Below are 26,756 nucleotides of genomic sequence, written 5' to 3' on the forward strand. Positions count from 1 at the left end.
ATGTGGGTGGGTAGGACTCAGGTAGGTCATTGGCAGTTGATGGGTATGAATTGAGCAGGAGCCAATGTCGGACAATTGGCCTTTATTTCAGAGTCAGTGATTTTCATCTGAAGAGCAAGTTTGCATATTAGGACAACTTGGGTGGTCATGCCAGAACTTTTGTGACACTGTGGAAAGTATGGTTGTGGAAGAAGCTCACCTAGTGGCAGCCACTAAGGGACATGGTAACAGAGTTGTTATGCCCTGTTGAGAGGCAGGGAGTGGGGTAGTGCAGAGGGTTGAGAGTCACCGGGGTGGCTTTAATGCTTTTCACTGAGGCCTGTTGGTGGGGATTTGCTGATGGTAGCTACACAAAGAGGCCAGGAATGGTGGAATGGGGTAGAGATGAGTTCAGAGTTACACATGCTGGATTTGGTGGCTCCACTGAAATCAATTTAGAATTGAGGATCTGTAGCTCAGGGGACAAGATGAGGGCTAGAAGTTAACGCTGTGAAGTCGGCAGCCCAGAGGAATGCAGGGAGAGGAGACTGACCATCAGACCTGGAAAACAAAGACTAAGTGAGGAGGATGTAAAGATAGCGCCTCCTGGACACTAGGCCAGCGCCTGCTGAGGCACTGAGGGGAAAACTGAAGGCCTGTAAAGAGCTCTTTTAGAAGCAGTGGAGACAGAACATGTCCTGGATGGGGGGGTGAAGGACAGGGATGACAGTTGTTAGCTCTCATATGGGTGCTGGGAATTGATCCCAGGTCCTCTAAAAGAGCAGCCAATGCTCTTAACCACAGAGCCATCTCTCCAGTACAGAATACACTTTTGAAGACAGGCTGTGGCTAGACAGATGACTTAGTCTATAAAGCTCTTGCCTTCCAAACATGAAGGCCTGAGTTTGATTCCCCAGAACCCACTTTAAAAAGCCAAGTGTTGTAGTGGCAGGTATGTAATTCTTATCCTGGGGAAGTGTAGCATGTAGTTTTATGCTCTGCCTGCTTTTGCTCCAGGAAGTGACTGAGCTACCAGCCCCCGCCCAGCTTTCGTTGAATCCTCCGACAAAAGACACAGGCACCCAGTTGTTCAATTTCAACTTGCCTTTGGACACTGAGCATGCCCTTATCAACTCCTCTGCTCTGTTCTTCCACTGCTAAACTTCTGACCCCTGTCTGAAGGAGCAGCCTGTGTGAGCACTCTGTTTTGAGGTCTTACATGGCTGCCTGGTTTTCCTCTCTCCAATGCCTGGCTAACTCTGATCTCTCCCTTGCACCTCTCTTCCTGCCTCCTGGGAACAGGAAGTCCCACCTGTCCCTTCCACTCAGCAATTGTCCCATGGCTTTCTTTACTGACAAATCAAGAGCCAATTGGAAGAGGACCTTAACATCAGAACCACCCCTACCGGGAAGCAGAGATAGGAGGATACCGGGGACTTGTTACCCTACCTGCCAGTCCTAATTGAGGAGCTCAGGCTTAATGAGAGTCTGGCCAGTTCCTGGCAGAGCTTTGTGGATGAAAGTGGAACGGGTTTTAATGAGTTTCAGGTTGAAAGGGAGCGGGGGTGTAGAAACAAAAGAAACAATGGGGTAGATGGTGTTCCTGGGTTATCCTCTTGGTCTCCACATGTTTGAGCACACACATGAGTACTGTTACGGAACCACAAACAAGGAAGTTTGTTCATGATTTAAGTTTCTATAGGTTGGAAAAAGTGAATTTGGGAGAATAAGAAGTCTGAAGCAAAGTGACAAGATAGTTCAGATCCCAGCAGTGGGACTCATTTACTGTGTCTACTGAGCACTGATGCTCTCTGATGTGTTGGTTGACTCTTGTCACCAGGCCTGTTGACCTACTGCATGGGCTTTAATGAAGTTAGCGAGTAGGAGGCGTGTAGCGTGAAGCACTAGCAGGGGTAAGGAGGCCATTAGTAGGTGATGGCTTCTGTTATTCAATGTGTGTTCACATTTACAGGCACACAGTGAGGTTGGTTCAAGTAGGGGGGAGTAGAAAGGGTTGGGACGAGTTTTAAAGTTGAGATGAATTGAGGCTAAAGAGAGGGACAGGGTAGGAGAAAGGCATGACGGGGATGGCATCTGTGTGCTGTCGCAGTATGGGGTCATGACAGAAGACGATAAAAGTCATGGGATCATGAGACTAAGGGCTCAGCAGAAGTTGGAATTTTTCCATGGTCACAAGCTGGCAGGAGAAGCAGGTAAGAATAAGGTCTGTTTCCTCCAGGGAGGGAAGCCCCTGGCGGAGTGGGCAGGCAGTGCAGGATAATGGTGGAGAGGTGAAGTGAGCTGGGGAGTCAGGGTGAAGCAGTTCCCAGAATGTGCCTCACTTAGCAAGGCAGTGGTACTCACCATTCTGGGAAGGCAGGAGGTGAAGAGATCGGGAGCCTTAGATTGAAGGTCACATGTAGATGTAGGTGTGAGTGCTGGAGGAACTGAGGCGTTGAATGTGGGAATACTGTTGGTGTTTTGTAGAGTAAAAGTGGTAAGAGATCCTGGGTGGGAACAGGCATCACAGGCTGTGAAGGGAGAACATTGTCTTCCCTGGCTTTCACTGCTAGCGATGTTCTTTGAACCTTCCCCCTGTGGACTCTGAGGCAGAAGGCACTTGTGAGGTACCACATCCTCCCTCTGGAGCTAAACTGGCACAGGTCTGCCTGTGGAAGCGCTCCCAGCCCTCCTGCTCACGTTGCTATCTGAAGACTAAACGTTCTAGCACCAGTCAGCAGGACTCTTATTTAATGAGTCCCTCAAAGGAGGGTGGGCTTTCGTCTCCATCTTGGCCAGTTCCAGCATCCCAGAGTAAAAGCTGTAGTCTGGACCACCAGCTGACTTTGGAAAAGCAGTAGTTAATTCTGTGTTTTTTACCTGTAGGGCTAGTTCTGGCTGGACTGAGCACATCCTTGTTTTAAGTTGGGAGAACTGTGGCTTTAACTGATACCCCACCCCCACTCCAGTACTGCTTTTCCTGCTTGCAGATCAATGACCAAGCAGACAGGTCCTGGGAGGGAGCTGTGGGGGTCTGAGCCAGCAACTGTGACTAGAGAGTAGTTCTCAGTTACTGACTGCCGTCCACTCTACAGGAGAGAAGAAGCTCAGTCTGAGTTCCATGGTGCTGATCCAGAGTTCATGGTGCAGTATGGAAGAATTAAGTGCAGAAGCTGGGGGGCAGACAGACAGGAGACTCAGGTGGGCTGGGATTTGTAGAATAGTCTGGCTTCTTTTCCCTATCAGTAAAAAGGCTAACTTGAGAGTTTGAGTCACACACACACACACACACACACACACACACACACACACACACACACACACACACACACACACTCTGCACATCTTAACTCAGCCCCCTTTTGCCCACTGCTCTCCCTATCTCAGGAGGGGTGAAAGGAGGCTGGTTTTTGTAGTCAGATCTGTTTAGCTTTGAGTGAGTGTCTCGGTTTGGCATCCCAGAGGCTCACCTGGCAATATGCTGCAGAGCCAGGACTTGGCCCCCATCACAGGGTTGCTGAGAGCGTAAGATAAGGGGAGATGTATGTGAAAGACCTCTGGGAATCCTGAGTGTGGTGGGGTTGACTTGGGGTGGTGGCACCTCCTGAGCTGTCCAAGGGACAGCAGGTAGGGTCAGGCTCCAGAAAGATGGCACCCATTCAGTCCAAAAGCTGTAAGACCTGGGGCTGTTTGTCTCAATGGTGTTCAAAGTACATTCTGGACAGCAGGGGTGGTGATGAAACCGGGTTCTTTGTGTATTGAAAAAAAAAAATCCCTTTTGCTCTTTCGCCATTTGGGATTTGTCCTTGGAGTCAAGTCAAATATTAGTCAGTGATTCTCAGTACAAAAGTGATTTGGAGCTGTGAGGGGTGCAGCAGTAAATCCCTTGGCCTTACGGAGCAAGGACAACATGTGTCTGAAGGGAGACATGGTAAGTTCAAGTCAGCTACTGCCTGGAGGGCTTCAGGTGGGAGGCATATGTGGATGGAAGAATGCTGGGAGGCAGTTGAGGTTGAAGACTGACTGGGTCAGGTAGTCAGAGGTTACAGGTTGGGGATGGACTCGCTAAGCAGACTGGAGAGACTTCACAGCAGGATCCAGGTTTGCTCTTCAGCTGTGTTCTGGTCCAGGCCAGGAGAGGAGCTGGCTGACAGGTCAGACTCCGTGCACGGTGTTTTGTTTCTTAGTTCTCATGTTGAGAGTAGTCACTGAAGAGTCCTGTGGGAATGGGCAGCTCACACTTCATTGGAGTCCACGTGGATTTACTGTGTGCTCTTCCCATTGCTTAGTCCTGCGTGTGTCTCTCCAGCTCCTGAGGGGTCGGGAGAGTCGGTCTCTGTTACAAAGTTTTAACTTAGGGTTATGGGTTCCACATCCTCACACCAACCCCTTTTGCCAAGTCCTTCCTCCTCTTCTGGCGTCCCTTGTTGCAGGGTGCTTGGTAGTAGTTCCCACCAAAGACTATCCTCGCAAGTGCAGCAATTGCTTCTTAAGTCATATGTTTGGGAAACCTGCAGTCACTCTGATCTTTCTGCTTCCCGACCCTCTGTTGTCATCCTGGCAGGGGGACTGGGATTGGCCCAGGGTCAGCCATTGTGGTATCTGGCCTAGCCTTAGATCAAAGAGAGGCTCCTTACAGCAGTCGGACGCCCAAAGACTGTAGCAGAGTTGTCGCAGTTGTCACTGGGAGCCCGATTGTGGCTGAGATGAGCACAGGCAGCTTCACAATGTAGAGTGGACAGTTACAGAGAAGGCTGGCTGGGAAGTCACGACTGGGCAGTGGGAGCTGACTTCCATCCTAGGAATCTAGATTCCTTTTCGCCATGACTGTTTGAAACTATTTTAATAGTGAAAAAAATTTACTTGTAGAGCTATTGTGTTAAATAACGGCAGTTGGGAGACGGGAATTTTAAGTACCAGCATGGCACCTGGCACAAACTTGCTAGCTTTCTAACACGCTTTCCTTCTCTGTTGTGACATCCAAGTCTCATAACTTCCTTAACCCTGGGCTGCAGGTACTCAGTGCGTGTATCACCTCAGATGGCAAACCGCATTGTGGATTCTGCAAGGGGCATCCTCAACAAGTTCATCCCTGACATCTATATCTACACAGATCACATGAAAGGCGTCAATTCTGGGAAGTGAGTGCATTCCAGCAGCAGCCGAGCTCAGTGGGAACACCACACCGCTCCTTCCATCTCACTGGTTTCCAGGTTTTCTCTCTCCCAAATAAAAACACTGGGTTCTGCGGACATCTACTTGGTTAGGAAATCGCCTTTTCTCTGAGGGTCCGCACGGCTGTCTCCGAGTCTCTCCTGACTTGAGCAAAGAGTATACACGAGGACTGGGTGGTTGAGTGGGAGTGAGAAGTTTGGCCTTCACACCTTCCAGTGGAAAGCGATGGTGTCAGAGGTCAGGCCTAGAAAGGTTGTGTCTACACAGTTGGCCCTTCCTTCTGGGGACAGAAAGGGCATTGACATTCCCATTCCTGTTATTCAAACACCAGAACATTCTTTCTTTATGCACTGAGGGTAATGATGTACCCTACGATGATTGTAAATAGTGATTTAAAAGGTGTCTATGTATGCTATCTGTATGTAGCAGTCAATACATGCTGTGGAAATGGTAACTCCTGGTGTTTGCCTTTTCTTCCTGCCTGCTTCCCCAGCTGTAGATCTGGAATTAGCAGTGGGTCTGCTCTTTAATGGAGGCGATTGCCAGGGGCTGGGAAGGGGTAGGTAGGTAGCAGCAGAGGCTGTCTGAGTGTACTGGGATAGTCTGTTCTCTGATCTTCTGCTTTTCCAGAATGGGCAGAAAAGAACAGTGCAGGCCCGAAGGCCAGGCTGCCTGGAGGCCATACTGCCTGCCACCAGCTACAGAGTAGCTTTTATAGTGCTGCTCCCCTAGCTGCCCTGGTGTAGCGTCATGTTCTGAGTAGCAGCCTTAAATACAGATCAATATATTGATATGATCTCCAAGCTTTGCGTTAAAAATTATGTATAAAACTGATGTATTACTCACATTTGGGTTTAGCTTTAAATCCCAAGTTATAGGTTATAAATCACTGTGAAATCATGCCTAGGTTATGGCCCTGTCTGATCCAGTGATGGTTCAACATGAGTAAGGATTGTTGAAATGTAGTGTTCATGCCCTGGAACCCTGGAAGCCAAGAGTTCTTGATGACCTTATTAGCACTTAGACCAGCATGCACATTGGTCCAGTGTGTCCCATTTGGACAGCCATTACTTTAAAGAAGAAATGATAAGTAAGGAGTCCTTCATAAGTAGGAAGGAAAGCTATGGAGGAAGCAACGCTTTGCAGACCTCCACTGCAGATCCTCAGTGATGTCTTGTGCACGCTGCCGCCATGCTAGACACGCAGTTTCTCAGGATCCAGAGGAATCTATATGCTAAGTTCTCTAGATGTCTAGTAAGGTGAGTGATGCTACATTGTTAAACATGAGTCAGGTGCTCTGGAACCTTGCTTTGGCAGGTATCGTGATTGCTTTAAGGAAGTTTAAAACTGGGCAATAGAATCCTTCCACACGATGAGTCCATGTAGTGCTTGCAAAACAGCATTCCAGTTTGATGGTGCATGTCTAATCCCAGCCCTCTTGGAGGCTAAGACAAGGATTGAGCATGAGGCTAACTGGGGCTACCTAGTGAAACAGTCTCTAAAACACAAATGGATGTAGCTATGCCTAGAGTTTCTCTGGAACTACTTTGGCCATTGTTGTAGATAGGGAAGACATTTTGTGAGCGGTGTTGACCAGTGTTGGGGCGGTAGGTCTGTTGCAATGGTGCATGGAACATGCCAGTGGAAAAGCTGTTCTAGTGATGTATTTACTTTGCACTGGACAAGGTACGTTTGAGGCACAATCTGAACTGTTTGTTTTGTTTCTGGTTGAATTGTCGTTGCTGTGTTTTGTGAGGATGGAATCTCAGGTGTCTGCGCAGCATATTTCTGGTTCCTGGATGTGGAAGCTTTGTACGGGTGCTTGCCTATTGGATGCCTAAGTCAGTTGTGGTCCTGGACAAAACTATTAGGTCCCAGCTGTTGGTCAGTAGAGATGTGCAGAGACCACAGTGCCAGCCCATTGATTGTTCTCATTGAAATGAATTCGAGTTCTGTGCTGTCTCCAGACAAAAGTACAAACATGGGACTCCTTTTCCCCTTTCTGGTTTCATACTTTTGATTAAGGGAAACATGGTATTTCTTAGAGTTGTAGTCAGATGGTCTCCAAGGTTGTAGTAAGTTCTGAATTGGCTGAAGTTCAGGGTCGAATGGGAACTGGAGAACTTCCGTACTCTGGAATGCATAGGCCCTCGTGTCAGGCTGCTTACTCCCAGCATGTTCTTATTTGTAAGTGAAGACAACTGATATTTGCATGCTCGATACCTGGGCACCTGTTGGCATCATACTCTTTGATTGTTGTTAGAAACACAGAGTTTTTGCAAAGAGCAGGGAGGGAGAAAGCAAGGGAATAGAGGTCCAATAGTAACTCTGAACTTCCTCTTGCCTTGGGAGTCTACTGCTCTAATGAAGAATGCATCTGCCTTTGTGTGCTCCTGTGTGTGCCTTCGCTTACTGGGTGTCTGCCCTTGCATCACTAGGTCTCCAGGCTTCGGGCTGTCCCTGGTTGCAGAGACCACCAATGGTACCTTCCTGAGTGCTGAACTGGCCTCCAATCCCCAGGGCCAGGGAGCAGCAGTGCTTCCTGAGGACCTCGGCAGGAACTGTGCAAAGCTGCTGCTCGAGGAAATCTACAGGGTATGTCCTCTGGCCCTGCGGATGCAGAGAAAGGAGCAGTCAGGGAAAGATAATCAGATGTCTTTCCTTCTTTACTCCTTTCTGAGTTATGCTAAAGAGCTGTGTTCGTGTATCAAGTAGTTTAGAATTCACTAGTTTAATGGGTTCATTGAATTAGTCCATGAACAAGATCGGTTCTATTGGGACAGAGAAGAGCTAGCTTTTACTGGGGAAGAGGAGAGAAGGGAGCCCAACTATGGGGACACTTATGTCCCTTTCCAGGAGACCGTGGGAAATGGAAACCACGTTTCAGGGGATTTAGAATGAGCCCATGGACGCAGCTGGCATTTGGGTTTTCATCAGTGCCAGCAGAAAAGCATGCAGCCTGGATTAGGTGTTGGGTTCTTACCTTTAGTGAGATCTTCTAGTCACTAAGAAAACTTCCTGTGAGTGTCTAGTCTTTAATTAGTAAAAGGTTGAAAACACTTGATGCTGTTTTGACTACTTCTCCACAGCTCTGGTGTGACATGTGAGAGCAAACCCTCCCTTCTGAAGGAGTTGTTTGCTTTTAATATCACAAGTGGGAGTCTCTGACCCAGTTCCTTCTGCTCAAGGATTTCCACGCACTCGTGGTTCTGTCCTGCTGTTCCATCCACTGCCCTGCTGTCTTTCCACCTCCCCCCTCCCCTAACCTCCCCCTCTCTTGTCTTCAGTGAGGAGAATTCTTTCACATCCTCTTCAGCCTCCCTCTTAGTCGGGTTCTACCTCCAAACCTGGACTCCCTTTCTGTCCATTGGCAGAGCCCTACACTGGCTTCCCATCCTCCCAGAATTCAGAACCTGGCCTCTTTCCCATTGCCTGTGAGCCGCCCCACTCTGCTGCCCTTGTCTTCTTTCCAAGGCCTGCTTATCTAACCCCCAGGCCATTTTAAGAGCCTGCTCCCGAAGGCTGCCCTATCCGTGCCATGACTTGGAGCCCCCACTCCCTCCGCAATGTCTGTACGTGGACCCTGACGTTTTATTGCATTGAAGTTTCCGTCCAGTACCCAGTGCAGATCAGCACTGAGGCAGTGCAATAGCAGCTTGGCGTGCAGAGCAGGGAGAAGAGAACAGCTTAGTTTTAGGCAGTTGTAGGGAAATAAACAAGAGCTGGGAAACAATTGGTTTTATGGGTCAGATTTCCTGTTTTGTATGAAAAGCAGCTTTTGTCTTAAAGTTTAATGAAAAAAAATGGAAAAAAAATGTTTCTTGTTCTTTAATAACTTTAGAGGAATGGATTTTCATGAAGGCCTACTAAATGAGGAGTGACAGTCTGAGGGGTGTCTGCAGCTCCGGTTGCTTTACTCCCTGCCCTGAATGCGTTTAGAAAGGAAGGAGGCACCCTGTAAGCCTCTCCGGCTGACCTGTCGTCGTACTCAGAGTCTAGCCTTGGACAGCAGTGAACCACAGTCACAAACTTAAGTTTTCAGATACATAGATGGGTAAAAATGTTATGACATCCTGCTTGTACTCTGTAACGTTGTATATATGTTGACATTGTTACAATTACCCTAGGAAGAATAGTCAGGAATAAAGGCTTTTTAAAAGACATAGTTGGAAATAAAGAATGAAAAAAGGGAGCAAACACAGTCGTGCTTCAGGGGAAAGTTTTAGAGAAAATTGTTTTGCTTATGCTTGGAAGGAAAACAAGGAAATAAAACTTGGGGAGGGACAGTGTCTTCGTAATAACAACAAGCAGTCTGGCTGTGGTCTTGGCACTGTCAGGTCACATGGGAAGAGGCCAGGAGTACTTAGGACTTGTTTCAGAGCACCGTGGGATGAATGCAGGGAGACCTCTAACAGCTACTCCCTGCGTGTGTGTGACTGACTGCTCTGTGCCTCACCAAATCAGCACAGGTTGTCTGCTTAACCCTCTGGAGTAACTAGACCTCTCCTAGAGCAGAGGGGACGCACTATTGCCACAGTTAGGAAGGGCAGGTTCCTTGTTTGCCTCAGTGGATCTTTGCTGGGAGCGTGACTTTCAGCCGCTACGTGGGTCAGCTGTTAGCTTAGCCTCGTTGGTTGGTAGATGAGTCGTCCTCAGGAGGCCCACGTTCAGCTTGACCTTCAGTCCGCTGTCTGGAGCTTTCGGTGTTCGAAGGGCTTTTGTCCTCTTCTCTCCCTGCTTGTTCGTTCCCCTTTCTGGTTTGTGATTAATCATTAGTGTGTTTGTGTTTACAGGGTGGATGTGTGGACTCAACCAGCCAAAGTCTAGTTCTTCTGCTCATGACCCTTGGACAGCAGGACGTCTCCAAAGTCCTGCTGGGACCACTTTCCCCCTACACGTAAGTAGCTTTCATTTGTCCTCACTGATGTGTTCTGTTTGGCTTTCTGCCTATACAGAATGACACAGATGTGCCTAGCCTGTGACCACAGCAGTGTCCCTGCTTGTATTGATCTTTAACTAGCCAGCAGTGGCAACTGTTACCCTGGTGTGTGTTTCTTCACACAGGGTTTGGGCCTTCCCTTCTTCCCGGTATAACTACTGTCCTCCTGTTACCTGAGCCCTGGCATATACACTGCATAGTTCTTGTGTCTGTACTTTGCCTTATTTCTATTTGGAGAGAAACATGTAGCTTGAAGTTTTTCCACCCCTGTCTTCCCAATGGCATCCCCCCCCCGCTTAGTTTTTATTTATTCACTTTACATCCCTCTCACATGCTAGCTTTCTTACTGTGGCAAATGGGCTGTTTTTCTGATGGTATTCCATATGAGCTGGCTGGGGGACATAAAGAGGTAAAATTCATAGGAATGTTCCCAGACCAGTTGGGAGTTACAGAGATGTTTTGGGGCAGTTGGGTATTAGCAGAAATCGACTGCTAGGGTATAAAACACACTGTACACTCCAAGAGTAATAGCGAGTTGGGAGACTTGAATTACAGAGGGCAAAGCTCAAGACACATTTCTAGTCAGGGATAAATGAGCAGGTTTGAAAACAGGCTCGTGTGTGTGTGTGTGTGTGTGTGTGTGTGTGTTTGCATGTATGGACATGCACACATGTATATGCACATGTACTTACGTGCTCCCAGACTTAAGCTAGCTGTATGGTCAGCTAGGGGTAGTAAATGGGGAGGGGACAAGTAGATCTGAGACTGAACTGTCCTTTTTCGGTTATCATGGTACCGATGCTGTAGATCTGAAAGGTACAGTACTGTGATAGCTGAAGAATGGTGGTGCCTTCACGTTGAGAAGAGGAGGGCCTTGGGGAGCCAGAAGTTGAAGGAGATTCTTTTACTTTTAGAGTTGGCAGTGTGAGGTTTTTGGAACAGATGATGAAAGGGAATGCACTCTCTTAGCAGCAGGGAACACTGATAAGCAGGGAGGACACGTTATCTCCTGGTAATGTGTGTAAAGTGTTTCACAGAGCCGGAATCTAGACATGAGTAATCTGTCACGCTAACATCAGAAGTCCACCTTGCTCAGACAGAATGTCACTGGAACATTCAGAAGGGAGGTGGGTGGTCAGCACACTCCCAGGTGCAGGATTCCACCAGTTCCTGGAAGCAGCTGGTGGCTGTGTGAGCATCTTGGGACAGTTGGCTTCTTAGCTGGTCAGTGCTTGTCCAGCTTCTGCTCCAGGGCAGCAGAGGCCCCGTGGCTGTCCCGGAGACAGTAAAAGCATTGTCTCCAAATGTGTGTGGTCCATGGCTTGGGCCTTGGCAGAACAGCGTGTGAACATGGAATATATATTTTTTATCTTTTTTTTCTTAAGTTGTTTTTGCAGAGTCTTCCACTTCAACTCCAGGGCCTTGTATAATCCTTTAATGTCTGCAGCCTTTTGGGATATGACTGTCCTTCACCACATAATCCTTTTAGGTTTCCTTTCTTTTTCCAGAAACCTAAAATTACTGCAACTCCTGGGAAAACAGTAGTCTGCTCAGTAGCTTTTTTTTTTTTTTTTTGGTTTTTTTTGTTCTTTTTTCAGAGCTGGGGGAACCCAGGGCCTTTTCCTAGGCAAGCGCTCTAACCACTGAGCTAAATCCCCAACCCAGAGTGGAGCTTTGAAAGTAGTCCAGATGGGAGCATTCTGTGCATTGAGATTTGGATCTGAGGCTTGGACACGTGCTCCTTCCTCTGGGGCTTAGCACACTCCGCCTCCTCTGCACACACACAGCCTACCTGCCCCAAGCATTTTTTGGTATCGGCAAGCACAGGTGGGGAATTGTATTCAGCAAAGGCGTGTCTGTGATTGGGACCCCTTTGCCCTTGATCCTGTGAGAGGCTCCAGCCTCTCAGAAGACAAAGGGCGAGCATGGGCCATTACAGGCACAATTGGCATCTTATCTATGAATAGGACAGGCACCAGGACTTATCATGGGGGCGGGCAGAGTATCACATCATATTTGTGTGCTAATAAAGTCATAGAGACAGTTTTTTTGGACCTCACTTTCCTTGAGGAAAGCAAGAATATTCTTGGTTTGAAGACGGCGTGTGCTTTCCTTTGGCCGTTTGCACGTGGTTGATTTGTGTGACTAGCATCTCTGCCGTTTTCTGGAGCACCAGGATTATGAAGTTTTACCTCCGTGTTCAGGCCCTTGCTGGGAAGTAAGGGTTAAGTGTTCCTCCTCCCCTCCCTGCTTTCCCTATTGCTATAGGAGGTTGCTGCTTTGGCTCCTTGTACTATTTGAGTAATTAAGTCTATATGTGTGACCATTTTGAGACCAGACAGTTTTTCTCATTTGAATAAATAGTCTTGGATGCCATGGACAGGAGAAGAGAAACTCTCTGTTTTAAATTTGAGTATTATTGGCTTATAGTTTTAAGTCCAGGAAGCTTAATTTTACATTTTAGTGAGAAATTCTATTTTATTTATAAGTTAAAATAACAAAAATATATCATACATTATTATATACCTATATATCAATGCATCAAATATCTTTATATATTGAGCTACACGAACACCTATGTCACCCTCATCAGGCACTTAGAACTCTCAGAGATCCTGACAGGAAAGAGATCAAAGCTTGCAGGAGCTTTCTGCCTGTGCAGACCTTGGTGTCCAACCTGTCTGTGCTTACACTCTGTCTGTGCTACAGTGCCCCCGGGGAGACCGATGCTGACCATTTCTGAGCCTCTGTCGATAACAGGCAGTCGGGTACTTAGCAGCATCTGTGGCACTCGGGTCTGCCTTGACACCTCATTGTACCCATCATGTCACTTTGAGCTCCAGCAGGTGAACTTCCACAGAGGGATCTCAGGCCTGAAGTCAGCTGCACGTGCTCGAGAGCTCTCTGTATAGCTGTATGTATTACTTTAAATTTACAACTGACTTATAGTAACATTCCTTCACAAATTGTACATTGCTGTTTATACATCGCAGAGTGGTGTAGGCATTGTTTGTTTAACGGGCACTGTCTGCTGTGAGCGGGACACTGCTTGATTCGTTTGTTTGTTTGTTTGTTTGTTTGTTTGTTTGTTTGTTTGTGGTGCTAGCAATCAAGTCCAGGGCCTTACGTTGCTTAGCCAGCTGAGTGCTCCACTATGGAGCTGGAGAGCCTCAGTCCCCAGATAATCTTGTTTTTTTTTTGTTTTTTTTTTTTTTTAAACTCTTGTACTTTGTTTCAGATTATAATAGAATTAAATCATTTCCTCTTTCCCCTTCTTCTTCCAAACTCTCTCATATATTCTGTCTTGCTCTCTTTCAAATTCATGGTATTTTTTCCTAATAATTGTTGTTACTTTACATACATACATACATACATACATACATACACACACACACACACACACACATTCCTGAATACATAAATGTAGCTTGTGTGTATATTTTCGGGGCTGACCGTTGGATAACCATTTGATATGCCCTTCCCTGGAAGGAGCTACATTCCTGCTCTCAGAGTCCTAAGTGGACCCTCGTTCTTTGTATAGGGTTCAGGCCTCGTGGGCTTCCCACCCACTCCCGCTTTAGCATGTCTGTCGTTATGTCATCCTTGTCCAGTTCATGTTGGTGAGACACTGGGGATGTAGCTTCTGACCCTCAAGACACAATCTCACAGCAAACTCCCTGACCCTTTCCCACTTAAATTCATCCCACCCCACCCCCACCACCTCCCAGTGTTCCCTGACCTTAGGTATGGGAGTTATAGGCATATTCATATTCAATGCTGGGCTCCACACCCCAGCATTTTGATTGGTTGTAGTTTTCTGTAATGGTCTCCATCTGTTGCAAAGAGAAGTTTCCTTGATGTGTGAGGACCTCATTACGGTATAAGGGCAAATATTTAGAGTGTAAGTAATCATTATGCTGGTTTAGAAAAATGGTGGTTGTAGGCTGTCCAAGATCCATGCCTTTGTTAGTCCTGGGCAGTTGTCTGGGTTTTCAGTATGGAGCTGATTTCCCTTTTGTTGAACAGAAAGCTAGGGCATTTTAAATCTTTTAACTCCATAATTTCCAACATAACCTGTGTGAGTGAAAATGTAGGTGCGGCTGTGTGCCTCATCTTAGTTGATAAGACATCATGTCACTTGCCAGGGTCACCTCACAGAAAGGTGGCGGTGCTCTAACTGGAACAGGTTCATTGGAGATGCTGCTTCCCTTAACTGACGTTAGCTTAAAGAGCTGGGTCCCGTCCACTGTCGCTGGTCTCTCAGGACTCTGCCGATACAGAGAGCATCGTCCTGCAACTCTCATTTCAGCCTCTGCACACCTCAGACCATGAAGCTTTTCATAAATCGATGCCTGCTTGTGGTAGTGGTTGGCTGTGTGCCTGTGGCATATCAACCCAATTCTGTTTCCTGTCGCCCTTAACCAAGTTTAATGACGTCATTCTAACGCCATTCTTGGAGTAGGGTTGAAGTGTTAGCATCAGTTACACCACTGGTCTCAAAAGTGCAGACACATGCAGTGGTCTCCTTACTCTGAAATCTTGTCCCCCAGCCTCTGGACCTAACGTATTGGCGGCCCTAACCCTGGCCCACATCCAGGTAACACAGAAACCTGCTGGGTTGGTGGAAGAGGCTAACCCATCACTGCTTCCTTCCTCTTGTGCTGCCCAGGCCATTGGAGGGGCTGTGCCTGAGCCTGTCCAGGCCTGGCCATTGCGATTCTGTGGGCAGATGGTCCTTGCTTATTGACAGTGACAGTGGGAGATGGATGGATGGATGGATGGATGGATGGATGGATAGATGGATAGATGGATGGATGCATGGATGGATAGATGGAGGAGAGAGAGAGAGAGAGAGAGAGAGAGAGAGAGAGTTGTTAAGTGGGGCATTAAGATCATTTACTCTGAAGTTGCATAAAACTCCATTTGCCCCAAGAGGCTTTAAGAAAAGCTTCTCCTTGCTCTCAGGTTAGATACTCTCCCTTCCCCCCTCCCTCCCTCCTCCCTCCCTCCCTCCTTCCTCCCTCCCTCCCCTCCTCCCTCCCCCTCCCTCCCCTCCCTCTCCTCCCTTCCTCCTTTTTCAGGACTGGGTTGTATGTCCTTGACTGTCCTGGAACTCCCTCTAGATCAAGTTGGCCTTGAACTCAGATCTACCTGGGTCTGCCTCCCAAGTGCCAGGGTTAAATTAAAGGTGTGCACAGCCCAGCAGCACAGCCTGACCAGCCCCACAGCAGCACAGCCTGACCAGCCCATTCCTAAGGACGTGTGGTTTAGGTTAGCTCTCCCTTGTCACATTTCAACTTCAGCTTTGCTTTCTGATGTTCCACCTACATCAGAAAAACCTAGAGAAAATGAGGCCGGAGGGGGAAGAAGAACATTCTGAAATACTCCTCAGCCTCCCTGCTGCTGCCTTCCTCAGACAGCCTGAGAGGCTGGCAGAACGCTGTGGAGAAAGTTAAACAACCTTTGCTTTTCATAACTGTTCCAAAAGCTGCAGATTCCTCAACGCCATCCATAAGTAGCCTGCACACTTCCACCCTCCTCCAAGACACGGAGCACGCTGGAGTCCCAGGAGTTCTGCCAGCTAGGGAGGGCGTCTGGCCCTTTTAGCACAGTGGAATGATTCAGAGTGTCTGGCCCTTTTAGCACAGTGGAATGATTCAGAGTGAAGTAGCTGCATGGGGCCCAGAGGGAAGCTTGCCTCAGGCCCGTGTCAGTACGCGCAGCAGCAGCAAGGGAGATCAAACTGCCTTCCCCTTGGCCTGCAGATGAGTCGGTGAGGCCCTGGTGTTTCCGCTGCCAGCTGGAGGCTCGGCTCACACACGTGTGTGGCCTGTTTATCTGTGGGATTTGTGTCTGTGTCTTCTTTTCCCTAAGACAAGATGCAGAAGGTGGTAGGATAGATGGAGAAAGGAGAAAGAAAAAAGAGGGAAAAATTCCCATGGTCAGTAAGACCAGAAAGCCAGCAGGGGGAGAACTGACTTCCCTTAATTACCAAGAAAGCTCAAGTCATTTCTCAATTACCCCCAACTTCTCTGTTCTCCTTGGTGCCTTCAAATAGCAGGGAGAGCGTTTCATCTGTGCAGAAGGACATCTTTGTTGAGATGCCTTTGTGACTTACCTACCCAGAGCACTGTATGGCAGCAACTTCCGTAGCCACTAAGCAGAGAATGCAGTAGTAACTCCTCTGAGACAGAGAAGAGTCAGGTGGACAGGTGTTACTGGTGAGGAAGGCTTCATGGGAGAGTTTAAAATGGGCTTGCATTGTAAAGATGAAGTCCTTACATGGAGGGACAGCAAAGCAGATCTCCCCTGGTGCTACAGGTAGCTCAGGGTTGGTCCCTGTCTGGTGGCATGCCCACAGCTCAGACACAGGTGAGTTGATCCGCAGTGCTCTAGTCTCTTAGTATATTTCCCTCCTGTGAGTGGACCAAGCACAGGGGAGGCACATTCACGGCAGCAGGGTTTGTCCTTAATTTTATATGTAACTGACTAGGATTGGAACCCAGGATCAGTACATGTTTAAAACACATAGATGTGTAGAAATATAATTTATGTGGCCATACAGTTTACACATTTACAGTGTACAGTTTAACAGTTTTTAGTATACTCATAGAGTTGAATAACCACAGTCTAATTTTAGAACATTTTTATCACCCCGGAAAGAAAGTTTGTGACCATTTGTGGTCGCTGTCCATTTGTCCTGCTCTCCCAGCTCTGCCTCAGCAAGAGAGAATTCTTGTGACCATTTTCTAGAAAACAAATTACGTGATACTATAGGCCCTTAGTGACCGCTTCCCTCACTTAGCACAGTTTACAGAGCACATACAAGTGCCTTAGAGCGCTGGGTGATATCCATGAATAGGACATGCCTATTCTTCCATCGGTCGGTGGGCATCGGGCTGTTCTCCGCGTGGGTTCTTGTTGGGTAGTTCACTCTCATGACCAGTGCCGCTGCGAGTGTGTGTGCATAGGTCTGTTTGTGGGGCGTGTGCTCTCACTTCCTCGAGGACGAATCTAAAAGTGCCGTGTCATACCTGGACTCTGCCTGAGTGTGAAGGCTGGTGCTTTTCTAGGCACAGCACGCGAAGCCGTTCACCCACTGCCTCCCACGCTTGTCACTATGTCTTTCTTAGTGCCACCAGTTGAGCACAAAACAGTTTCTGCCAGCAGATCTGCTTTTCACTTCCCCAGTGGCAAACAAGACAACCTCCCTCCATGCTCTGCTGTCTCGTGCCTTGTTGCTCGTGTGTCTTTAAGGGGATTCTACTTGGATCTCTTGCCTGTCTTTTTAATCGTTTTCCTAAATTACTGTGAGATTTTCTGTATTATTACTGCTCTAATTTTGGTATTTCTGTTTTAGCAACTGTTAAAACTGTTCATTGTCCAAACGCAATGGTGGTCACCCTATAGTTTCAATGTTTACAGAGGCTTTGAAGAGCTTGAGTTGATTTTGTGTGTGACAGGGAGTCAAATGCCACCATCCTTTGCTTGTGAATAATCAGGCATTCCCATATCATTTGTCTAATTTATTCCTGACAAAGCTGTTAACTTGACCTTAAGTATGTGGGTTTATTTCTTGACCCCCAGTTCTGTTCCATTGGTGTGCACATCTAGAATCAGTATGACAAAGTTCCTCAGGTGATCTGTGTGTACTTTAGGCTTAGAACTGTGTGGCTGGGGTGAGGAGGCTGGCGCTGGGTCGGGAAGCAGTGTACACAGGTGTCTGTGTGAACCTTAATTGCAGATGAACGGAATAGGATTCTTCACTTAGCAGTGTCTCTTCAGCATGCTCAGTTACAGCCCCTGGGATGCTTGCTCCTAGTAGATTCCTGGTCCCTATGCTTTGACAGCACAGAATACAGGAAAAAGGAGAGCGTGTGTTTGAATGTGCTCTGCGATTCTAAACATTTCCATGAGGATACTTCCTCTAACCCTTAGTGTTTAGTGAATGGTCCAGGTGAGCCCTCTGGTTAAACTGGGCCACACCTGTACGAGGGCAGCAGTTTGAAGCCGCTGAGGCTTCTTTGCAGTTCACCTGAAGAATTGCTGTCTCAGGAAGGGGAGTGCCGTGCTCTCTGTTACAGGAAATGGTACATGAATCTTCACAGTGTTCCCCAGGAGCTCTTCTCTGGTACCTTAGTTAACACTTGTCTCCTGTTAAATACGCACACGAAAGCACACAAGCACAGGTCTTCCCCCTCTGCTAGGCAAGGGCTCTACCACCAAACCACATCCCCAGCTTCCCTTCTCCTTCTCTGTGGTTTATTTAAATTTTACAGCTGTTCTTAAGAATCCTGACTACTTCTCTGTCCTCTGTAGCGGCAGATGAAGATCCTCACAGGGAAGTGTTCCTGGTTTCCTCTTTGCTTTGACTAACAGTGCCTGAACCTAATGGAGAGATTCAGGAAATATGTTGTAAGTGGAAGGCAGCTGCTGGAGTTCAGGAGAAATAGTCTTTGCTTATCTTTTTTTACCCCATGGTGCTGTGACTATGGAGAAAAATGTTGTATGCACGGTTCAACAGTACCTCCGTATTGGCAAGTGTAGTCAGTATGTGGGACGGGAGGCTGTGTGTCTCACTAACCTCTAGCCTGTTTCCAGGCAAACTTACCTTACTGGGTTGTGTGTTTGTCTCTGCAGGCTGCTCTAGTCCTCTTGGGGAGCTAACAGGCTATAAATATTAAAGCAGTTTTGATTAGACGGTTTTAATTTCAGTGTTCTTAGTTTCAGAAATTAAAATTTAGGGTTTTAAGCGGACATAGCTTCTTTTAAAATGATGTTTTCGTTATTTTCTTTTAGGATAGAATTTTTGCGGCATTTGAAGAGTTTTTTCCAGGTTATGTTTAAAGTTGAAACCAAGCCATGTGGTGAAGAACTCAAGGGCGGGGACAAAGTGCTAATGACCTGCGTTGGTATTGGCTTCTCTAACCTCAGCAAGACCCTCAAGTGATCCTGTGAGACAGACAGCGGGCTCCGCTGTGTGTGGATGAGACCGAGTGCCAAGGGCCAGCGGGACCACAGCCAGACATGTCCACGCAGGACAGCACAGCCTCCTAACATTAAAGACTTCATTTCTTTTCCATTGAAAGTACAGATGTGCCAATGAAAGCTGTTTCTACCACATGGCTTCCAGCTGGTTCTCCAGTGACATCCGTCAGAGGCCCAGGCTGTGGGCTTCCAGACTCACCCAGAGGAGAGGCCCTCAGGAAGTGGCCATCTGCTGTACAGTGTCCTGGCAGCACTGCCTTGACTTAGCACTGTGGTTTTGTGTAGGGGTTCACGTGACCGTGTGCAGAAGTCCTCTAGTCATGACAGGCTAGGAGACCGCCAGCAGCTGGGACATTTGCTTTATCTTGTGAATGAGTTGCCTGCACGTGCTATACTAAATCTGGTAAATTGTGTGTGTGTGGGTCTGGTGGTGGGGATGGGGAGGACATGTCTTCAATGTTTTCTGTACCCCAGGTATGGCATAAAATTTGTTTTTATTCTTCTTATTGCACTGTAGTGTAAATTATTATAAGAAAATTCAGAGTATTTGATGTTTATGATACAAAAGCATTAGACCCGAGTTAAAGACGTAACAGCCGGTGTCCGGGTTACCTGCGCTGCTGTTCTTGCTATTCCAGTTTCACGGGTGCCAATAGAGGGGTCAAAGTCCAGAGTCAGAGACAGAGCTCTGTAGCATGGCCGGCCGAAACATTAAACTGATGTCTCCATTTGATGCGCATACGGTAAAATTTGTGTCACAGGAGAGGGACACCGGCACTGAGGACTCTTCCTTTTTCATAGCAAGGCTGTTCTTTGTCCACTGGAGATACTGTGTCACCACTCAAGACTGCTGGCTACAAACTCCCTTCTAAGAGGGGGCTGAGGCCACTCCCCTGCCACTCGGTAGATTCTGTGTGGTGGGTGCACATGAGAAGGAGCCACTGTTGTTTTTCCCATTTGGAAGTCAGAATGGCCTTTGCCTCACTGTCTTCCTCAGAACCTTTTCCTTTTACTGAAAGAGCAGTGCTGTTTGCTGCTGACTGAGAATGCAGAAGCCGGCAATCTGACCCTGAGGAACACTGGGCATTCCGCGTGAGGCCCGAGCCCAGAGCTTTCCGTATTAGTGTTCTGTCTGTACGTGCAGATGGTTTAAAGCGATGCTCATTCACCACCCAGTCAGTAGGCCTCAAGTGTGGCACATGATTAGTTAGCATCTCTGCCTGGCACCTCACAAGGCTGCTCTCCAGGTCTTATCCTCTCAGGCTCCCAGACGCTGGGAAAAAGAGGGTGAAGGTTTCAGCGTGGAGGACTGAGGTCTGGTTTTTTGGTTTGTTTGTTTGTTTTGTTTTTGTTTTTTTGCTGGCTGTTGCCAGCAATTTTGAGTGGTGGACTCTGCTAGCCTTCCTTTTCATTTGACTACTTCGTCTTCAAACCAGCAAGGCTGTATCAAATCCTTGACATCTAAACAGAATCTGACTTCCTCTTGGGGTACCCGCTAGGGAAAACATTACAGTCTTAGTTAGGGTTTTATTGCTGTGAACAGACACCATGACCAATGCAAGTTTTATAAAGGACAACATTTAATTGGGGCTGGCCGACAGGTTCAGAGGCTCAGTCCATTATCATCAAGGCAGGAGCATGGCAGCATTGCAGCATCCAGGCAGGCCTGGTGCAGGAGGAGCTGAGTTCTACATCTTCACCTGAAGGAAGCCAGGAACAGACTCGGAATCCTAGAAGGAGCTAGGAGGAGGGTCTCCAAGCCCACCCCACAGTGACACACTTCCTCCAGCAAGGCCACATCTTCTAATAGTGCCACTCCCTGGGCCAAGCATATGCAGACCATCACAATTACTTGAAGTAATTTGTGGTCCAGCACTCCCGCCGGGTGCTCCTCCTGTCATAAGGGTTAGCCGGTCAAAGCACTATCTGAATTAGTGTTTGACTGGTCATCTTAGAATCCTGCCTGTCATAGTTGAGGCCACTGCTGTTTTAAGTCAGACCTGCTCAAACAGATCTGAGTGGCTACATTGTTTTGAACCTGCTAGATTTTCTCTGATAGAGGAAAATCTGTCAACAAGCTTTTGGAAATGGTACTGATGCTGTTGGTCAGCGTCAGGGAGCAGGCAGAAGCCTGAGCTGATTGTTACAGGTAGCAGAGGAGACGTGTGTGTGTGTGTGTGTGTGTGTGTGTGTGTGTGTGTGTGTGTGTGTGTGTGTGTACACAGAAGTGTCTGGTAGGTTCCAGCTCCCTGCCACAGCTGCTTCTGGAGTTGGAACATGTGGGGGCAGTGGGGAAGATTATTTTGAAGAGATGAGTGATCTTCTTCCCGTTTGGACACGATGTTAGTCTGAACCTGTGATGCATCAGCCTCTTGAGTACTACGACCACAGGAACGCAGCCCCACAAACGTAACGTTTGTTTAAACAGCCTGTTCCTTATCCCTTTTCAATGTCCCAAAAGAAGCAAGGCCACGAGGCAGGAGTCATCTGCCAGCCGCCTGTCTGTTCTTGGCTTTGCTACTCACCAGCGGTCATTGAAACGTCTGTGTTTGAGTTCCATTGGAACAGATCTGATTTGGGTTGCTGTGTAGGCCTCTTCTGGTTTGGTTTCTATTCCTGTGATAAGACAACCATGACCAAAAGCAGCTAGGGGAAGAAAAGGGCGTGTGTGTTTGTGTTTTGACTTACATGTCCCGATCACAGTATATCTTGAAGGAAGAAAGTCAAAGCAGAAATATAGGCAGGGCCAGAGGCAGAATCTGAGGACCAGACAGTGGACGTGTGGCTTACTGGCCTGCTCAGCCTGCTTTCTTACGGGACCCAGAACCGCCTGTCCAGGGGTGGTGCCACCCAGTAAACTGGGCCCTTTTACAGCATTCATTGGTCTAGAAAATGCCCCCAGACTTTCCTAGAGGCTAATCTGATAGATTTGTTTTTCCTGTTGAAGTTTCCTCTTCCCAGATGACCCTGACCTGTGTCACATTGACAAAAGCTAACCAGCTTGCTGCTCTGTTCACTTTACAACCACTCTTGTGTATGGAAGGTAGGTGGAAATCGACTTGAAGTTTTGACAATGTGTGTAGTAGAAATGGATTTAACCGGCTGAGAACGGAACGGGGTGGATGGAATGGATTTACTGGGTCTTCATCAGGATGTGATACGATTCCGAATTGCCTCTGTGTTGGACACTTACAGATTTAGTATGTGGTTACGGCCAGTCTGAGGGATGTGTGGTCTATATACCCAACCCAGGTCTCCGTTGCTTTTCACCCGTTCAAGTGAGGACAGGTAAGTAGAATTCTACATCAGGCGGCCCTAGCCTGCCTGTCCTTCAGAAGTGACTAACAGTAGGAGTGTGAACGGGCTGCTTTATGTTGTCTGTTGACCGCATTTGAGAGGTTGAGAGGAATGAGTTATCAGTGACATCTAACAGTCCAACACACCACGCCTTTACTCCAACAGGCGTTGTCATTTTGTCACGGTGCTGGGTATAGGACTGCTTGTCGTGTCTGGCTCATACCTGTCAAGACAGCCTGACCCAACTTGAGAAGAGATTCTGATCATACTCGTTTGGAAACATCTGGGTGATTTCTGACATTGGGTTTAACAGACAGCCCAGGACATAACTTTCTTCTTCTCCCCACAATCCCCAACCCTTTAAAGAACCTTGCATCTAAAAACCATTAGGGTTGGCTGACTTGTTAGGTTTTCTCTGCTACAGTTTGGGGAAATGATGTACTCAAAGTGATGAAGGTAGACACCATGTTGAAAATGAAGGTGTCCAGCCTAGTGATGGCACATGGTGATCTTATTTGTCTGTTCTCTGGCTTATGTCTGGATCACCAAGGCAGGGACAGAGTAGCAGGTGGCTGATGGTCTCAGTCTTGGAGTAAGGGCTGTTTCCCACTGCCTCGTCTGGGTGTGCCCCAACACCCCTAAGCTCTTGCTAGTCTTCAAGGAAGGACGTTAGAAGGGACCACGTTATGCTAGGCAGTGGCTGCCTGTCTTGTTATGTGAAGGGAACTGACAGGCAACTTCAGCTGTTTAGCTCCTGGAACTCCCTCCACGGACACATGCTTCTCTCTGTCGAGAGCTCTGGGTCTCTGCTGTCTGACCCGTTATGCAGCTAAAGGCATTGCGTCTCAGATGTATGAGCTCTGGGAATGTTGGCAGGAGATCGGGGTCTGCAAACTGCGAAGAGAAAGAACATTTAAATGCCCAGAAGGCAAGATCAGTGCTTTGCCAGCCTAACCGTTAAAAACCTTGCAAGCCCAGTGAGTGAGCGTTCACAGGCTCCGTAAGGGCAAGGACTGTCAGGAAATTAAATCTCTTGACATCAAGCAATTTAAAATGGAAAACGATGACGTCTTTGTGATTTTGATGTGCGGTTTGATAACTCTCAGAAGGCCTAGAAAATTAAACCAGGCCCTTCGCTCTTCTCTCAGTTCTAGTTTCTGGGGGAGGCCTGACTCCCAAACACCCTCTTCCTGTTTCCACACGTCCCTCGACCCTTTTCTTAGCATTCATCCCACAGTTAATTGTCTTACCTTGTTTATATTTTTTTGGTTGTGAGCCTAGCCTTTAACGGCTGAGCCATCTCTCCAGCCCGTCTTACCTTGTTTAACTCACAGAATTAAGCACTGGGCATGTAATATTTTGTGTCCTCCTTTGTTTTAAAGGGAAGCCTTTGGTTCCTGAATTTCAGTAGAGTCTTGTTAAAACAACAGGGTTCAGAGCTAGACCTGTGGCCAAATCCTAGTGCTTTGTCAGTAATCCTGGACTGGCTCTCCATCCTTAGGACCCTTAGTTTCTTTTGAAATTACCTCACTGCATACCAGTATTAAGAGCGTTAAATATCCTGGGATCGGGATAGATAGATTTTGACTGTTTGGTTCTTGGTGCCTATTCAAAGTAGTTTTTCATCTAATAGGTTAATGTCAACATGAGTCACAGGCCGTATCTTTACATCTAGTCCTTGGATGTGCTCAGCTAACAGACCAGATACAAGCTATGGTACCTGCACGCAGCTTGAGGTCAAACTGCCCCCACATCAAGGCGATAAGGAGGCCTACAGGCATCCCAGTGAGGTTCTCTGTGTTCCAGCCAGTCAGGCTGGGGTGAAAGCCCTGGCCGAGTCGGCACTGTCAGGTCTAAAGCTCCGTATTCACTCAACCAGAAGGAGCTGTAAGGAGCAGCTATTCTCACCAAGAGAGAAAATGTCTGTGCCAATTTGGAGATATTTGTGTGTGTGTGTGTGTGTTGTGTGTGTGTGTGTGTGTGTGTGTATACACATATACATATATATGACATATATATACATATATATATAGTATGTGTGTATGTGTGTGGTGTGTGTGTGTGTGTGTGTGTGTGTGTGTGTGTGTGTGTGTGTAACTAGTCTGGTGCCATGTGGAACATCATGTAATACAAAAAGTCAGACTAGTCCAAGAATCAGGTTGACTCTAAGAGCCGAAGCCTACATTTGAGCAAGTTACAAGTCCTTATGAACAAGACCTACCTGGAAAGTGAGGTTCAAGCCTGAGTATGTCAGGCGTCATGAATGGTGGAATAGGAGGTTCAAGGTCTTGAATCCAGAAGTGCCTTGACAGGATTATGGACATTAGTTTTGGGGACTGCAGCAGCAAATGAGAGATCACACAAACTGACTCAGACTTGCAAACTCTGCCTGAGTTCAGCAGAACACTCCCCAGGCTTCGGTGACAGCTGAGGCCGGGACTCATCTTCAGAGTTCACCCCACCTCAGCTCTGCTTTAACACTGCTGTCTCCCTTCTCCTGGGGTGGGGCATTGTCTCTATTCTGTTCTCTAGCTGAGGTTGGTTTGGTTTTAATTCCCTTAGAATTGCATCTCTCTTGCTGAATGGAGCATTCTTAGGACTTTCTGGCTCCTGTCCTCTCTGGTTGCTAATGTTACCCAATCTGTGTGGACCAATGAGAAAGGAAGAGATAACTCCCAAGGGAGACTCCAGTGCTTCTTACAAAGAGACAATGGATCCTGGGGAGACAGAAGCAAGTTGGCGGTTGTAAACTGCATGGTCAAACCCCCTCGACACTCTCACAAAGGTACTCCGCCACACTTGGTGCTGACCATCGATTCCCCCATCCAGAATCGTCCAGTAAGGCATCGGTTAGACAAAATAAAGTCAGTTTTAACAATTTATAACCCACAAAAAAGATTATAACCAGAAGGCTAATGCCCAGACAGGTACTGAATAAATTTCGTGACCATTTTAGCCAGTGGTATTCTTGGACAGAAAGAACAGCAGCCAAGTGCGGAGAAGCGGCTGTGATCAGTTCAAGATGTGGGAGCAGCATGAGGATTGTGGACTGGGAGAAGGTAGGACCTGGCTGGACGAAAGAACATCTGCATACAGATGTCAGCTCATGCTCCCCAGGGGCTCTGCCTTTCTCAACCTCAGGAAATCGACTCAAGCATGGGAGGGGTGGCAGAGGGAGATTTCTGGGAATAGAACAATGTTAATGGTTACAGTAAGAAGCAATGGGGGTTGGGGATTCAGCTCAGTGGTAGAGCACTTGTCTAGCAAGCACAAGGCTCTGGGTTTGGTGAAGACATCAAGTGGGGCACCGGACAGGAGCATAAAGGTGTTGCTCTTACAGCAGAAGCCCTATTTTGCTTTATCGTTGGTTGTTATATACATTAACTTAGAATCTAAGGTACACCTCTCACAACTTTTTTTCACAGCAAGTGTCTTAGTCCAGATTGCTATTGCTATGATGAAACACCATGACCAAAAGCAACTTGAGGAGGAAAGGACTTCTTTCGCTTCTGTTCCCATATCACAGTCTGTCAACCAAGGCAGTGAGTACACAGGAACTCAAGCATGGCAGGAACCTGGAGGCAGGAGCCAAAGCAGAGGCCAAGGAGGCTTGCTCAGCCTGTGTCTCTTATAGCCTTGTGGATCAACAGCCCAGGAGATAGCACCGCCCACAGTGGGCTGGGCTCTCCTCTCTCCCCAGTCAATCACTAGTTAAAATGTTCTACTGCCTTCAGCCCTATTTATAGAGACAGTTTCTCACTTGAGGTTCCCTCTTGGGTGACTTTTGTGTCAGCTGATAGAAAAACTAGCCAGCAATTAGGAATTAAATGTTGCTGCCCCATCCTCAAAGAAACAAAACAAAAAGATTGCACGAGCGCCTTGACTGGGAAGGAGGCTCCGTGGAGCCAATGCGCTGATGATACCAAGGCGCTTGGCCCTGCTGGTTTGCTCTCTTGCTGGTCACAGCATTCAAGACTAGAACACTGGGCTGGAGTTAGGGTCTCTAGGCAGACACCGTATAGCACTTTTGGGGAGGAGGGGTTGTTTTATGGAAAGATGCTGGACTTTCCCTGGAACGCTGCTGCCCACCCCAGAAGTGAGTCACACTCATTTCTGTAAGTGCTGTAAGACATGACTCAAGTCGTGTGTAAGCAAATGCTCTGTGTAACGCGGCACTTCAAAGTACCTGGCCCAGGAACCCGTTCCCATTCTGAAAAGGAAACAGTGCTGATGTCTGTGCTGGCTAGGTTTATGCCCGCTTGTTAAGCTAGAGACATCGGAGAGGAGGGGGCCTCAATGGAGAAAACGCCTCCATAAGACTGGGCTGTAAGGTATTTTATTAACCAGTGATTGATGGGGAGGGCCCAGCCCATTGTGG

At 47.6% G+C, this 26,756-nt stretch overlaps 1 protein-coding gene across 1 annotated transcript in view; it reads left to right on the top strand.

Annotated features, from left to right (window-relative positions):
- The window catches only part of Rcl1 (RNA terminal phosphate cyclase like 1), a 43,788-nt gene extending 24,196 nt beyond the window's left edge, over positions 1-19,592 (top strand). Inside the window, exons 6-9 of the mRNA XM_032891776.1 lie at positions 4,995-5,120; positions 7,593-7,749; positions 9,948-10,051; positions 18,893-19,592. Of these exons, the coding sequence (XP_032747667.1) occupies positions 4,995-5,120; positions 7,593-7,749; positions 9,948-10,051; positions 18,893-19,043 (538 nt within the window). The 3' untranslated portion in view covers positions 19,044-19,592. The remainder of the gene's footprint in view (positions 1-4,994; positions 5,121-7,592; positions 7,750-9,947; positions 10,052-18,892) is intronic.
- The last annotated feature ends 7,164 nt before the right edge of the window (positions 19,593-26,756 follow it).

The sequence above is a fragment of the Rattus rattus genome, chromosome 2 (assembly GCF_011064425.1).
Source record: "Rattus rattus isolate New Zealand chromosome 2, Rrattus_CSIRO_v1, whole genome shotgun sequence".
In the NCBI taxonomy this organism is placed as follows: Eukaryota; Metazoa; Chordata; class Mammalia; order Rodentia; family Muridae; genus Rattus; species Rattus rattus.